We start from the raw sequence: 15634 nt of genomic DNA on the forward strand, positions 1-15634 counted from the left end.
CTGCAAAACAACAAATATCGTGCATTTGTAATTGATTTCTGTTTATTTAAAACTTAGACAAAACAAGATTCTGTAAAAAGACTGATAATCATTCCTTCATTGTCACTTAAAACAGGAGCTACAGTATATACATAGTAATAAAGTACATTTTCATTGCTGGTACAGCTTGGAGTGTCGGTCTGTGTGTGGATGTGTGTAAACATATTTAGTGTATACAGTTTCACCTCCTCCCCAGCAGGTAGAGGAAGATGAGGACAATGTCCAGGTAGAGCATGAGAGCAGCGTTGATGTATTCCTCTGGATTCAGACGGTAGCTCATCATCCCCATCATCAGCTGACAGTCGACCATCAGGAACTGAAGAGAGGGAGAGGAGGAGGAAGAGTTAGGACTAGGGTGAGCCAGTACCAGATAAACTATTAGTAAACTATATGTGGCAGGGTTGGTCAGCGGGTAGAGCAGGCACACATATGAGAGGTTTATGCCTCAACGCAGACGTCCAGGGTTTGAATCCAACCTGTGACAATTTTCTGCATGTCTTCCCCTTTCTCACCAAGCTGTCCTATCAAATAAAGGCAGAAAAGCCCCAAAAATAATCTTTCAAAAAAAAAAACTATTTGTAAACTATAGAAGAAAATGTGACATCTCACAGTAGGAAAGGTAGGTGGGAGTTAGGGCTCAACAGGGTTCAATATTCACTGTGTAACAGATACAACATGTTATGGAGCATTATAACATGAGACACTCAAAACTGCTCTATATTTCTGTGCAAGGATGGGAACATAGATATTTATTTCAATAAGCATGGAACATTAAACAGTCAAACATAGGATATTTATTTAAAAAAAACGTAAATATAATAAAAAGAGGAATAAAAATGTTAAACCAAAGATTCAACTAACTATCGCACATTCAATTAATGTAAATGTGCCGTATTTATATAGCGCTTTTCTAGTCTTAACGATTGCTCAAAGCACTTTTACATCATACAGGATACATTCACCATTCACACACGCACACTCCGATGTACAGCATCGGGGACAACTTGGGGTTCAGTGTCTTGCCTAAGGACACTTCGACATGGGACTGCAGGGCCAGGGATTGAACCCCCAACCTTCCGATTGGCAAACAACCGCTCTACCACTAAGCCACAGCCCCTTTAATCACGGTCTTCACGATCAGCTAATCACATTCTTTCAAATCTCAGTTTCGATTTGAAAACGATTCATCGTTCAGCCCTAGTCTAACTCAAATGAATGATGGCGGAATTCCTTTTAGATGCTGGCTTGCTGCCACACTGTCATAGCCTAATACTCGAATAGAAGGTTGTGGCTAGAAGGGATACAGCTACAGCGTTTAGCTGAGAAAAAGTAAGTAACTGACTTTAGGTAACCAAAACAACTAGTTAAGTTTAGGAAATATATCATGGTTTGTATTAAAACACATTTTGGAGAAACAAGCACACTTTTCCTGGGTGAAAGTCTTTTTTTCTTCTTCTTGACATTTTAGGCCTTTAATTCCACAGGCCAGCTGACAACATGAAAGGGGAGAGAGAAGGGGTATGACATGCAGCAATGGGCTGCAGGTTGGAGTAGAACCCGCGTCCGCTGTGTCAAGGAGTAAACCTCTATGGGCGTCTGCTCTAACAAAACAGCTAACCCAGGCTCGTCCTGGATGACACTTTTAAAAAGATTGTGTCCGTTCTAGCTACAACCTGAATAGACTAGAGCTATCGTTGATGTTTTAAGTTACACCTGTGCTTTTTTCTAATATGACAAGCCTGCTGTAAAGAGGTTTAATATACATATTCTACAGCATATTTAATTAAGTATCTTCTCTGACAGCTTATTCCTCTTGATGGATAATTGCTGTCCTTTTTTGCTCAGTCACTCTTTATTATTGTTGCTTACAGTTTGAGGATTTTACTTAAAACTAAAATCCTGTTACATTTTAGTTATTACATCCACTTTCTGGCTTGTTGAACACTGCACTCACTTAGACTTGTTGCCTTTAAAGCCCTAATTGGGCTAACTAATTGTTCACGGGGGTTTTCTTTTATTTGGTCTGATCCGATCTCTTCTTAAGGCTGGGTGTTCATGACGTTTTCTCTGCTGAAGCTGTTAATTAAAGCACCCGTGTGGGGGTGCAGGTCCTTATTTCACTGCTGTACCCTTATTTTCTCTAAATAAAACCAAATCATGAGGTTAAATATAAAAAAAGAAAAAAATATTTTAAATTAAAGGTGCTCTAAGCAATGTCACGCGTGTTTTAGGCCAAAAAACATTTGTCACAAACAGCAAACTATTCGTGAGCTGCCTGAGCACAGTGTAAAAAAACATCTCCTCACTATTTGCTAGCTGCTTGTCCCCTGAACACACTGTAAAAAACATCTCCTCACTATCCGCTAGCTGCCTGTCACCTGAACATACTGTAAAAAAAAACATCTCCTCACTAGTTGCTAGCTGCCTGTCCCCAGAACACACTGTAAAAAAACACAGTCTCTGTAGACAGCCCAGGGTCTACAAACGCCAACAAAAAAAAACAGTGTTCCAGCGTTCCAGCCAATAACCAACGAGAGGGGTTTGGGGGTGGGGGTTGGGGAGGTTAGTGTGCGGAAGCACACAAGGGAGAGGGACGGGATGAGGAGGAGGGAGGGGCAAGCTAGTCTCATTTTGTTTGAAAATACTTCTAAAGTCAACAAGAAGTAACACCACCCAACATTGCTTAGAGCACCTTTAAGTGGAACTGTGCAATGTGACTCCACACAGAGCTTAGGAACCTGCAAAACAGGTCAAAGTAAAAGCATCAGTGATAGAACTGTTTAACCTTGCAACCTTGAGGTGACCAGGAGCACAGAAAAACCTGTATTCGATGTTTTTGTCCTTCTACTTCATACTCAGGGAAGTGCTGTGCAAGTCTTGTTTGTAAATCCCTTTCGAGAGTATTATTATTATATATGTATACATTGTTCTTTTCTCCCATACCAGTGAATACAGCAGAGCACCCAGACATCCGTAGACGATATCGGTGATGTAGGAGTAGTAGAAGGTGCAGAAGAATCCAAACATGATCATGTCCACAAACAAAATCAGCAGAATGCCGTAGCAAATAGTGAAATCAAAACGAGTCTGTAGATAACAGCGACACATTAGTACATTCATTAAATTTCATCAATACATTATTTGTCCATATATTGCATATACTATACAGCTGCTTTTAAGTTTTATTTTTCATAATTTTTAAATCAATGAATGTTCTTTATAATACAGGAAACATATATTATAGACCACCCATGATATGTTGATCACTATATAAGAATGCATTTATAAAACCAAGTTGTTTTAATAGAACATCCCACATTTAATATTTTTTACATCCCATGTTTATAGTTTAATAGTTTATGGTTTGTTTTCATTTCTAATTCTTATTTTTACTCTTATTTTAATCATCTCTGACTTTTTTTAAATCAACTTATTGTTTCAGCTCTACATTAATAGTCTGCCTCTTATTATATTTTCCAGCAATTGCAACACGTAGCACATAGCACATAGCTTTGCTTAAAACAAGCTGGACATGATGTCTGTATACAGGAAGCATTTAGAAAGGCAGCTGTTTTGCTCAGCCTGGCTGTCTGACCTGTGCAGAGAACGCAATGATTGCAACCGAAATGGCCAGCGTGGCGCCCATGGTGATAACCACAGCAGTGGTGTTGTAGAAGGAGGCGGTAGTTCCAACCATGTATGACAAGCTCAGGCCGACCACAACCTGGAGGCACAACATTCAGTGTATTGAACATTGCCAAAAATATCTTACAAAACCTTTTTGCTTTAGTTTGCTTTATAGGTAGCTTCACAAGTTGAACTGCTCTAAACAGAGACAGATTGTTTTTAATAAATAATTATAGTCTTTTATAGACCTTAATGAGACACTTGTTAAGTGCAGACATTTTTTTTCTTTCTACCAGAAGCCCTGCTGGGCAAACACTCCTCCTAGCCCTGGCAGTGTGCCTCTGTATAATGTATTTAATGATCACTATACATGAAGGGCCTGTCCTCATTTTATATGGTAACTAAATCTCAATGACTTACAATGAATCTGTGTGTGTGTGTGTGTGTGTGTGTGTGTTTGTGTGCGCGTGGTTTTTACTTGCTAATAGTGTAACTGTTATATATTGTTAAATTATTGTTGTTGTGTGTTAAGTGACTTAGGTTTACTTATTGTATATTTAGGTTCTTAAAAAAGTTAAAATACTGTCAAATGTAAATAGTTTTCAATAAAATAAACAACCTCTATAAGTCATAATTTGATGTCAAAAGGATCTGTTTTAGTTTTAAATCATTTTAAAACTACTGGTCCGGCATCGGCATTGTAAATTTAGTTGAGATAACATTTGCCTCCTTGACCAAAACCTTTCACTTCTCTTTCCATGATGTGACTGTGTGACTTTAAGTGTTTCATATCCTTTTTTATATTTCCTTTTAAACTACAAAGCAATTCCTTTATCATATTGTCAGGGTAAACTGTCCTATCATTAAAATGTTTTGTTTTAATATTAGTGACTACCGTATCTATATTGTGTGAAATGAATCCCCCCGTTAGATATTTGGGGTTTTACGCTCTTGTGTTCCTCACCAGTCCCACGATGTTCCAGGGGTGACAGCGACTGAAGGACTTGCAGCAGCTGAGGGCGATGGCGATTACAAGGAAGATAACGACGGAGCTGATGTAGACCCCCACGTTGGTCTGCACCGCTTCTTTGATCACACTGGAAAAGGTGAACACACACACCACGCTGAAGGTGAACAGCAGCTGAAGAGTCAGAATGCTGAACACCTGCACAGTGAAACATGAACAAAAGCACTTATAAAAAATGAACAGCCTCATTACAAAATATTCTGCACAGCAACTGATCTTATAGCTGTATATAAATGTTTTCAGGTAAAAAAGCTTTGACGCTCATGATCTGTGTGCGGTATTTATGGATTTGAAATTTTTTCCTTACACTACATCTGACCTAGCCTTCCAGAAATCCTGTAAATAATCTTGCTATCCCTGAAATTTCTCTCGCAACCAAGAGAGGGCCTTCACTAGGTTCTGCATCATTAATCTCAATTTTGTCGAAATTGCAATACAGAATTCTGCATTATCCAGAATGCAGGGGGTTATTTTTTTAAAGGCAAAATATGTGTCTAACTGTTCTGAATGAAGTATTGTTGTGCTGCAAAGAAGTCCCGGCCTACAAATACTTTCCTACCGACTAGAAGAAAAATGTTTGTTTGGTACAGATCCTCTCAGTGAAAATAATCGCAATTAAATAATTTATTTTTATGGTGCAGCAGTAGTCTCGGGTTTCCCATTCTGGTGTTAGAATAAAGTGGCCATAGCAAATTGTACAGACCTTTCTAACAAACGCTCTTCTCACTGTCTTGTCATTAAAAGAAGATGAGGCTATCAGGGGAGTTGTGTCCGATGAGGCTTCTGGGATGATGTCCCGGAAAGACACGTATCCAGTGGTAGGCTGATATTTGTATGTTGGATCTATTTTGGGTGGAGGGTACAACGCCGGGGTGGCAGAGTAGGGTGGAGGTGGCTGTCCTTCGTAGGAGTATAACGGTGGTGGAGAGGACGCATCATAACCAGGAGGGTCCTGTGTCTCTGTATCTGACATTGTGATAGGATGTCAAACTGTGGGCCAAAGACAGAAGTTTAGTCACATAAAAGGATCATCTTATACTAGCACAGGTCTGATGGGATACCTTCTGTCTAACAGCTGCAGTGGGAAGTTACTGTTTTACTTAAATATGGGCAAGGCGAGGCAAGGCAGCTTTATTTATAAGCACATATATAGCACATTTCAGCAACAGGGCAATTCAAAGTACTATACACAAAAACAGTTAAAAAATAAAAACAGATTAAACACAAGAATAAACAGTTAAAAATAAAAACAGATAAAACAAAAAGATACAAGTTACAGTGCAGTATGAGAAATTAAACATTAAAGAAATGAACAACCATTTAAAGAAAGGCCACATCAAAAAGAAAGGTCTTCAGCCTTGATTTAAAAGAACTGAGAGTAGCAGCGGATCTGCTGTTTTCTGGAAGTTTGTTTCAGATGTGCGGAGCATAGAAACTGAACGCTGCTTCCCCCTGTTTAGTTCTGATTCTGGGGACAGAAAGCAGACCTGTACCAGGCGACCTGAGAGGTCTGGGTGGTTTATAGTGTAGTAGAACATAAGATATGTATTTTGGCCCTAAACCGTTTAATATACTTTGAAAATAATTATTTGAGGCACAGGAAGCCAGTGTAAAGACTTCAGAACTGGAGTGATGTGATCCAGTCTCTTGGTCTTAGTGAGGACTTGAGCAGCAGCGTTCTGAATCAGCTACAGCTATCTGATTGATATTTTAGGGAGACCTCTAAAGACACCGTTACAGTAGTCAAGTCTACTGAAGATGAAAGCATGGACAAGTTTTTCCAAAGCCTGTTGACACATAAGTCCTTTAACTCTTGATATATTCTTAAGGTGATAGTAGGCTGACTTTGTAATTGTCTCAATGTGGCTGTTAAAATTCAGGTCAGAGTCCATGACTACACTAAGATTTCTGGCTTTGTCTGCTGTTTTTAACATTGTTGTCTGAAGCTGAGCGCAGACTTTTAATCGTTCCTCTTTTGCTCCAAAATTAACCACCTCAGTATTTCCTTCATTTAATTTCAGAAAGTTCTGTAACATCCAGCCATTAATTTGTTCAATGCACTTAGTCAGTTTTTGTATTGGACTATAGTCCCCTGATGATGAGGTTACGTAAATTTGTGTGACGTCAACATAACTACAGTAACTTATTTTGTTGTTTTTCATAATCTGAGCCAGTGGAAGCATGTAAATAAACAGAAAGAGGCCCCAGAATGGAGCCTTGGGGAACTCTGCATGTCATATTTGTATGCTCAGATTTATGAGATGAGATTCAACTTTATTGTCATTACACATGTACGGGTACATTGCAACAAAATGCAGTTAATAATTACCAAATGACACAAAGTAGTCCCAATTCTTTAAGTAGGATTCAAACCACTGTAGTACTAAGCCGGAAAGGCCAACCCAGTTTTCCAATCAGTCTAGTAAAATGTCAAGGTCAACCGTGTTAAAGCAGTACTGAGATCAAGTAATACTAAGACTGAAATGTTGTCACTATCTGTGTTGAGGTGGATGTCGTTAAAGACTTTGACAAGAGCCGTCTCAGTGCTGTGGTCAAAAACCCGACTGAAAGGTATCAAAACAGTTGTTTAGTGATAAGAAATGGTATAGTTGTTGAAAAAACGCTTTTTTAATGATTTTACCTAAAAACTGAAGGTTTGATATTGGCCTATATATGGTCATTAGTGATGTGTCTAGGTTGTTCTTTTTTAAGAGTGGCTTGATTACTGCAGTTTTCAGGGACTGTGGAAAGATACCTGAAAGAAAACACGTGTTCACAATCTGTAGAAGATCATAAGCCAAACAATTCTAAACATTTTTTAATACACCCGTTGGTAGAATATCAAGACAAAAGGAGGAGGTTTTCAGATGTTGTATAATGTCCTCCAGGTTTTTATGGTTGATCATCTGAAATTCTGTCATATTGGAACAGGTTTTGCTTGAATACTGTGACAACACATACCCTGGACTTTATATAGAGGCACTGACTGTCTAATCTTCTGAATTTGTCTTTGAAGAAGGAGGAAAAATCCTTGCAAGCCTTGGTAGATAAAAGCTCAGAGGCTATTGGTACTGGAGGGTTTGTTAACCTATCAACAGTACAAAACAAAGCATGTGAATTATTATTGTTTCTAGAGATAATGTCAGAGAAGAAGGACCTCCTTGCACTCAGAAAATGCAAATCATAAATACGAAGTCTCTCTTTATAGGTGTTAGAATGGACCAGGAGATTGGTTTTTTGCCACCTTTGTTCAGCTTTTCAACACTCTTTTTTTCTGTTCTCATTAGTAGGACATTTCTCCGTGGAGTTTTTTATTTATTTATCAGAGAACACTTTGACCTTATTGGGCGCAATGGCATCAATAACATTTGTAATTTTACAGTTGAAATCAGCTACAAGCTCAGTGACTGAAAGCCCAGAGAGGGTGGATGTGGAGGAGAAAATCTGAATAAACGTTTTACTGGTGTTTTCAGTGATATACCGTTTTCTGATTATCTTTGTTGGGACACTTTTGGGCACAGAGATAGTCCCGTTAAAGAAAACACAGGAATGATCAGAGAGAGCAACGTCAGTCACCACAACCTTGGAAATATTCAGATCCTTGGAGACTATCAAGTCAAAGTGTGCCCCTTATTGTGCATGGGCTCTGTCACATGCTGACTCAGTCCATGGATCTCAAAAACACAACACAGTCCTTTGGTCCTTCTGTCCTGGGGGTTTACATGAATGTTAAAATCACCCACAATGATTACACAGTCGAAGTTATTACAGATTATAGACAGCAGTTCAGTGAAGTCATCAATGAAGTTTGCACAATATTTAGGTGGCCTGTAGATATTTAGAAATATTGCTTGAGGGGAGAAGAGCCACATATTCTAAAGAAGCTTATTTTCCATAACATAATTGCGTACAGTGGAATGAGTCAATAAAAAAAATGGCAACTCCACCTAAACTATATTACTCATAAACTACAATTTACTCATTACCTTTGGAGTCTGACCTAAAATGGCAATCTGTCTCCCAAATGTTCGGTCTTTCTCTGTTGGTTCAATTTAATGAAACACAGTTATTTTTCAATATCAGAGTTTCTTACATCAGAGCTGCTGCTGACTCTTTACCCAATAATGGTATAAACATTAGGAAGTAAAACTCCAGCTGTGGGGACACAGATTGTGTTGTGTTGTGTTGTGTTGTGTCATCATATAGGCTATGGTTTTACAAAACACCGGGGTTTTTCGATTCTCCAACAGTTTTTACATAGGGTAGCAAGTTATAGTAACAAGACAATGGATTCACATCAGATATTTTAATGCGGAAAAGTTACTTATTGTATCTAAATCCAATATGTTACATAAATGAAAGTACAGATGTAATCCGAAATTAAAATGTACTTTAAATGTAGTATTAAATGTAATCATTGAATTGACAATCTAAAACTGAATTAACTCAAAGTAATATTAATGAAATTTGTTTTAAAGAGCCATTGTTGCAGTAATACCTGCTGCATCTGCTTTCTTTTCTCCTTTCTCATTCACCCAAATCACTCAAAAAAAATTGAATCTACCACAGCAGAATCTAGCAATTGAGTGTTTTGTTTGGTGTTTTTTAGGCAGTTTTTTTTAAAGATAGATAGATAGATAGATAGATAGATAGCCAGATAGATAGATAGATAGATAGATAGATACTTTATTTATCCCAAAGGAAATTTTAGGCATCCAGTAGCAAGACAACCATAACACAACCAAACACATATACTCACATATCACACTTACTTAAGAATAAAAATAAAAATCACTCACAGAGATGCAATGACCATGAAAAGGTTAAAAGACGGGTAGAGAGAGTCTACTATGGTAGACTGTTTGCAATGATGATACAGCAAAAGTGAACAGTGCAGGAATTAAACAGTGCAGTAGATGATAAAAGTTATCACTGACCGCACAAGTACCATGTATCTTAAGGTGTAACTGGCAAAATATATGTTTTGTGCTTTGAGTATAGACCGTTTTAAAAGATTATTCTTAACCAAATAATGTTTGGTTTCTTGTTGAAAGTACCAGTAAAGCAACAGTAGGTATTGCTTTAAGACAAAATAATAGAGAATACAGTGAATGTTATTCTTACCTTTTTCTGTTGGATTATAGTTGTATCTGACACCGCTCAGTGCTGTTTAAGATGGAGACCATACAAAACAAAAATACCTTGCGTGGTGATTTGGGTGTCATTCGTTCCACCAATCTGGTGTAGAGTTTCACTTCCTGGCAATGTGAAACAAAAAAATTCCCTGTCTGCAAGAACTCAGTGCGGAAATCTGAAACACCGCCGTTTCTTCATACTTCATTAGAGGTCATCAAAATAGGGTCTGGGGACATCCCCGGGGGCCACACAACTATATGTACCTTTTTAGACTTTATTACAATGAAAGTATAGTATACACATAAAATATTATACTGCAGCTTTCACAGTTTACCCTGTGATTGTCACTGTTTGCAAGCTCAGTACAAAATTAAAGATTGAACATATAGGTTACAGTATTATCCAAGTTTTATCTGAGAATAGTTGACCTGAAAAAGTTTTGTGTCAGTTGTTGCCGGGCAAAAATTGCAATTGCAGTAATAAGTGTTTAGCCTGTTCCCAGTCCTCTGACTCGTTGCCCCACATCTCAGATTTCTTTCAATAAATTCAAACTAAAAGGGAAACTACATGGCAATTCAGTCAGATTATAGTATCAGGCTATTACAAGATGATATTTCATTCTAACCGCTTGGATTGTGCCAAAAGGTATGTATTGTTTGTGTCAATACTGCATGATGTAATTTAATTAGATTAGTTATTTAGGACTAAAACTTGTACTTTAAAATGAAGATAGATGTTCAAAATACCATTTTTTTCTCATCCATGTTGACTTAAAGGCAGAGAAAGATCATGTAATACAATTGAAAGCTCCAGAACAGCCATTGAGTTGACTTTGTGTTCAGATTTTCTTTTGTCAACTACATACACATTCATTTTCTAAAAGTTGAAAATGTATTAAAGTGACCATATGATGCTCATTTTCACATTCATTATTGTATTTTGAGGTTGTACCAGAATAGGTTTCCATGGTTTCATTTAAAAAAAAAAACACCATATTGTTGTTGTACTGCATATTGCTACAGATCCTGTTTTCACTCTGTGTGTTCAGGTCTCTGTCTTAGCTACAGAGTGAGACATCTCACTTCTATACTATCTTTGTTGGGAGTCACACATGCACAGTTGCTAGGTAATGATAACATCAGCCAGCTACTGTTTTTCCAACTTTGCTCATTACAAGACAGGATTAGCTGGGAGACTTCTTCTAACGAGGGGCACTTGTGGAATCCCTACCGAAGAGGGACGTGGAATTAGTTCTTTTGATGATTATGGTGATCTATTGTGTATTGTAGCAGTGTTTTGCCATTGAGAACAAGCTAGCATGCTAGCGCCAGCATGTGATACGGTTAGCCACCTCATCTTGGCCATCGTGGCTAGTGGTGTAGATGCAACCATAATGTTGCCTCGGTAACCACAACGTTTAGACGCTGGAACGTTTCTTGGATTTACTCTCCATTAATCTATTTATTTGTTTATGTTAAAACAGTCAAACTTCTCTTTATCCAGCTCGTTAAATGTGAATATTTTCTAATGATATCAATGTGCATTAAAGGGACTATAAATCAAAAAGTAGTAAGTTAAGTAATGTAAAATCAAACAGGCAACTTTGGTTGACATGCCACAAAGACAACAAACCAGGAACCGATCAGCCACCTGCAACTTGCTACGGTCGTGAACGTGAACCTGGAGTACAGACTGTCTCGGTCTACTGGATGTTGTACCATCCAAAGTGGTTTGCGACGAGGCTTGCGGACAGCGGCCGCCGCGGCAGACACAGCGGGAGCTGCTTGGTGCGAACGCGGCTGTAAACTCAAGAGCCAGCAGATACCGGGTGCAGAGGTGGACGAGAAGGAGGCCGCAGTGTGCTGCTGAGGTCAATGGAGCCATTAGTCAGTCACTGCTGCTACCCGGGGGAGGCGAGGAGGCTGACTTGCACTGTGTGTTGGAGACACCAGTAGTGTTGGATACTAAATCGCTTCCCAAGGCCACTACAGAGAGAAGTAACACCTTGGGCTTCACTGAGGAGCACATATCCATTTTTTACATTGAAGGGTTTGCACTGTTTTCATTTAAACATTCGCAGCTTGCTGCCAAAGATCACAGAGTAACGTGAGCTGGCCCGGAAACTCAAGGCAAGCATACTATGTTTTTCAGAGACATGGTTAGATTCTCATATCACTGACTCCGAAGTTGAAATTGAAAACTTTGTCATCTTTTGCAAAAACCAGAACAGACAAGGGGGAGGGATATACATATTTGTGAGGTTGAATATTGATTTTAATTTGAGACAGGACCTGGACAATGTCAACCTTGAAGCTATGTGGATTGATATTTTAGTTTGTTGTTGCTTATAGAACTCCAAATCAGGATGACTTCTTCCAAACCTTGAAATGCGTATGTGCAGGAAACCAGGAAGTACAATATTGTTATCTGCCATTAAGATAATGGCAGATAACAATAATGATGTTTTTAATACAGAAGGTGCACTGTATAATGGCTTTTGGGATTTCTTGAAGATGCACGGTCTAACCCTAATTATTTAGTGTCCCAACCAGAATATAGCCAAACTGCTATTGACCATATCTTCTTCAAGTTTTATTATTTTTATTATATGAAGTCAGGACAATACTTTCAAACATTGTACAATAGTAATACAACATAAATAAGGATAAAATAGCAATTACTTTTCCCAAGCCCATGCCATCCCCAATCACGTATCACGTAAACACAAAAACAAACATTTACTGAAATGCCAAATTAAGCGCACATTTAAAATAAATAAAAAAATAAAATAAAAAGTGGTTGTGGGTAAATGCACAACCTAATTTGGGAGGTGTTTGTAGCTCATTGAAATAAGTAATGAAAGATTTTCAGCATTTGAAAAAGTTATCAGCATTGTATTGAATTTCACCTTATCTAATTTTAGAAAGAAAATAAGGTCCTTTAGCCACAGGGACACAGAGGGGGACTGGGAGGATTTCCAGGGGAATAGGCATCCTCTTTGGATAAATAGTGATTTCTTGGACACCATTTACTTGAGGAATAACATTTTAAGTGAGTTTAAAAGAACCAAACTGCCTGTTCTTTTTAAAGAATATAAAATACTTAGAAATAACGTGCAGCAAATGGTGGATGAGGCAAAATATTTTTATGTTTAAAATTAAGGAGCATAAAAAGGATCCCAAGAAACTGTGGGCAAGAAACTGGTTACGAAAGAGAACCCTAAGCAAAAACTTGGTAAAATAGGCCCAGCTATTAATGGGTCCATATTCAGTGACAAAAGCAAATGGGTGGCAGATACTTTAAATAGTTTCTTCAAAATAGTTGAAAGTAATCTGGTGCAGAAGCTTCCATCTACTTCTGGTGTTTTTTTTGGTGATCCACAGAGGGTGCATACGTTTTATGAAGAAAACAGAGTCCAACCAAATAGTAGTAACAGAGGAGCTCGTATTACAAAAACTCAGGCTAGTGGTTCTGACAACACTCCTTCCAGATTTCTAAAGGAATGCTGCTGAAATAATCACTTGTGTCATAACCTTACCTTATTATTTATCCATTGAAAATAATAATTTAATACGGTTAAGTATCATCCTTTTGAACAAACTCAAAGCTCTGGGTTTTTCTCATACATCTCTTCAGTGGGTGAGGTCATTCCTGGTTGGCAGAGAACAGGTAGTAGATGTTGAAGGAACCTTTTCCTTAAATTATCTCGTGGAGATCCCCAGGGGAGTATTTTAGGTCATCTCTTTTTTTGTTATATGTTATTGACATGTGTGGAGACTGAACAAAGGTATATTGTATGAAAACGGAACAAGTCTTATTGTTTAAAAGTTATCATGTGAATATTTTGAAACCTTGAGAAATGAAGAAGAACACTGAGACGAGGAGAGACGGACACTCCTGGGTCTGGCCAGTAGGGTAAGATAAGATTAATTTGCAGCTGCGACTGTGTGAAGAAGCTATTGTTTCTTTATTAAAACTTCAGTGAACTGTGTTGACCTTAAAATGTGTTTAGCACACCCAGTTTGTCTTTAACCAATACTATAGCAGATACTATGATGTACTAACCCACTTTTATGTAAAACAATTATGTTTAAGCCCACATTTATGTTAAACAACTATATACTACACCCATTATGTAAATCCACTTTCTGTAAACACCCACAAGTTTTGGAAGACTGCTGAATGTTTTTCAGCTTTATTCCCATTTGGCAAAGAAAACCAAGTCTTGTGTCCGTGAGTAATTTTTCCACTCAAGTCTTTGAACCTAACACATGCCGTCAGCCATTTATTGTAATTTGTTTTTATTTGCAGATTATTCAGCTATTCTAGTCCCTCATAAAGAGAAATCAGAGGTGGAAAGGTTGCTTAGTTTAGAGCTCCTTAACCTCAGTGCTTGGTTAACAGACAACAAGCTGTCTTTCCATCTTGGCAAAACAGTGTTGATTCTTTTTGGGTCCAGAGTTAAACTGAAAAAATCTATGGGGTTTAGGGTATGTTGAAATTACGGCCAAGGAAGCAATCACTTACTTGGGCTGTATACTGGACAAAAAACTAGTAGGGGAGTTTTTGGCCCAAAAATGATCTCAAAGGTAAAAAGTTCCTGGCAAGAATATCCAGCCTCTTAGATAGTAACACCTTGAAAATCTTGGCCGACTATGCCTGTACACTTTGGTACACAGGCACTACTAAAGACCTCAAAGACAAGCTACAAATCTGTCAAAATAAACTGATCAGAGTGATCCTTAAACTCCATCCTACAACTCATCTTCTTCCTGACCATTTCTCCAGTCTTGGGTTGCTCAGAGCGGAGGAGATAGTTTTCCAACCTTAACTGTTTAGTTTATAAGATAGAAATAACCTGGCACCCAAGTATTTATGTGATTACTTTTCTAAAATTAGTGATACACAGCTATTCCACTAGGGGGAGTTCCACAGATTAGAGGCTCTGCCGTTTTAAGAGCTGTATGGGGAAGTACGGTTTCCTATACTCGGCAGCTGTCGAGTGGAATGGCTTACCTTCCAACCTTAAACTGTTGAACATCTCCTACTTTTGTTTTAAGTCTTCTAAAAAAAATGGTTACAAAAACCATAAATTAAATCAAAAGATCCTTGAAGTACTAGCAATATTGTACTGTCTGTTTGTGTGTCTGGTATTTAAGCCCTTGTTTTTGATTGTGGTTTTGATCTGTTTTACTTGTTTGTTTTGATTAGTTGACCCCTTTACCCTTTGTCCTCAATGTTTAGGTCCATTTGGTGTTATTCACTTTCCATCCTTAAGGACCACAATGGAAACAAGCCTTTAAACTTTGTGTTTTTAACCTTTTGAACACCTTGATTGTTTTTCAGTAATGTTTTTCATTCGACCAATTAGTTGATTTATCGATTGGCTGAAAATGTATATACACAACTATATTTATAACCAATTGTTTCTGCCACTTTACAAATTCAACATCGCATATGTAACAATTTTTTCCTTTTCTCTGACATATCTCACTGGGAACTAAATATGTGGGTTTTGGACTGTTGGCCAGAACAAGCAATGTTAAAATGCCACCTTTGAGTTCTGGGTAAATGTGTGACTATTTCAGATTTCTGACATTTGACCAAACAATTTGATAATTAATCTGCAGATTTATCAATAATGAAAACAATTAGCTGCAGTCCAAACATAATTACTTGCAAAATTGTAACTGTATCTTTAGTTTACTTTAAAAGATTCGAGAAGTGCTGCTCTTTTAAAAGTAGTTGGTTTGAAAGATTAGATTAGTACTTTAAATTCTCATCATATATAGCAATTCAATTCTT

At 37.8% G+C, this 15634-nt stretch overlaps 1 protein-coding gene across 1 annotated transcript; it reads right to left on the reverse strand.

Moving 5' to 3' along the window:
• Positions 1-30: 30 nt before the first annotated feature.
• Positions 31-10006, reverse strand: si:ch211-284o19.8 (protein lifeguard 1). Its single transcript, XM_034887884.1, has 6 exons — positions 9821-10006; positions 5397-5685; positions 4631-4831; positions 3635-3763; positions 2983-3126; positions 31-355 (listed from the first exon to the last, which is right to left on the reverse strand). Exons 2-6 carry the CDS (start codon positions 5664-5666, stop codon positions 221-223), a joined length of 879 nt encoding a protein of 292 aa, XP_034743775.1. The 5' UTR covers positions 5667-5685; positions 9821-10006; the 3' UTR covers positions 31-220.
• Between the last annotated feature and the right edge of the window lie 5628 nt (positions 10007-15634).

The sequence above is a fragment of the Etheostoma cragini genome, chromosome 12, assembly GCF_013103735.1.
Source record: "Etheostoma cragini isolate CJK2018 chromosome 12, CSU_Ecrag_1.0, whole genome shotgun sequence".
Lineage (NCBI taxonomy): Eukaryota > Metazoa > Chordata > Actinopteri > Perciformes > Percidae > Etheostoma > Etheostoma cragini.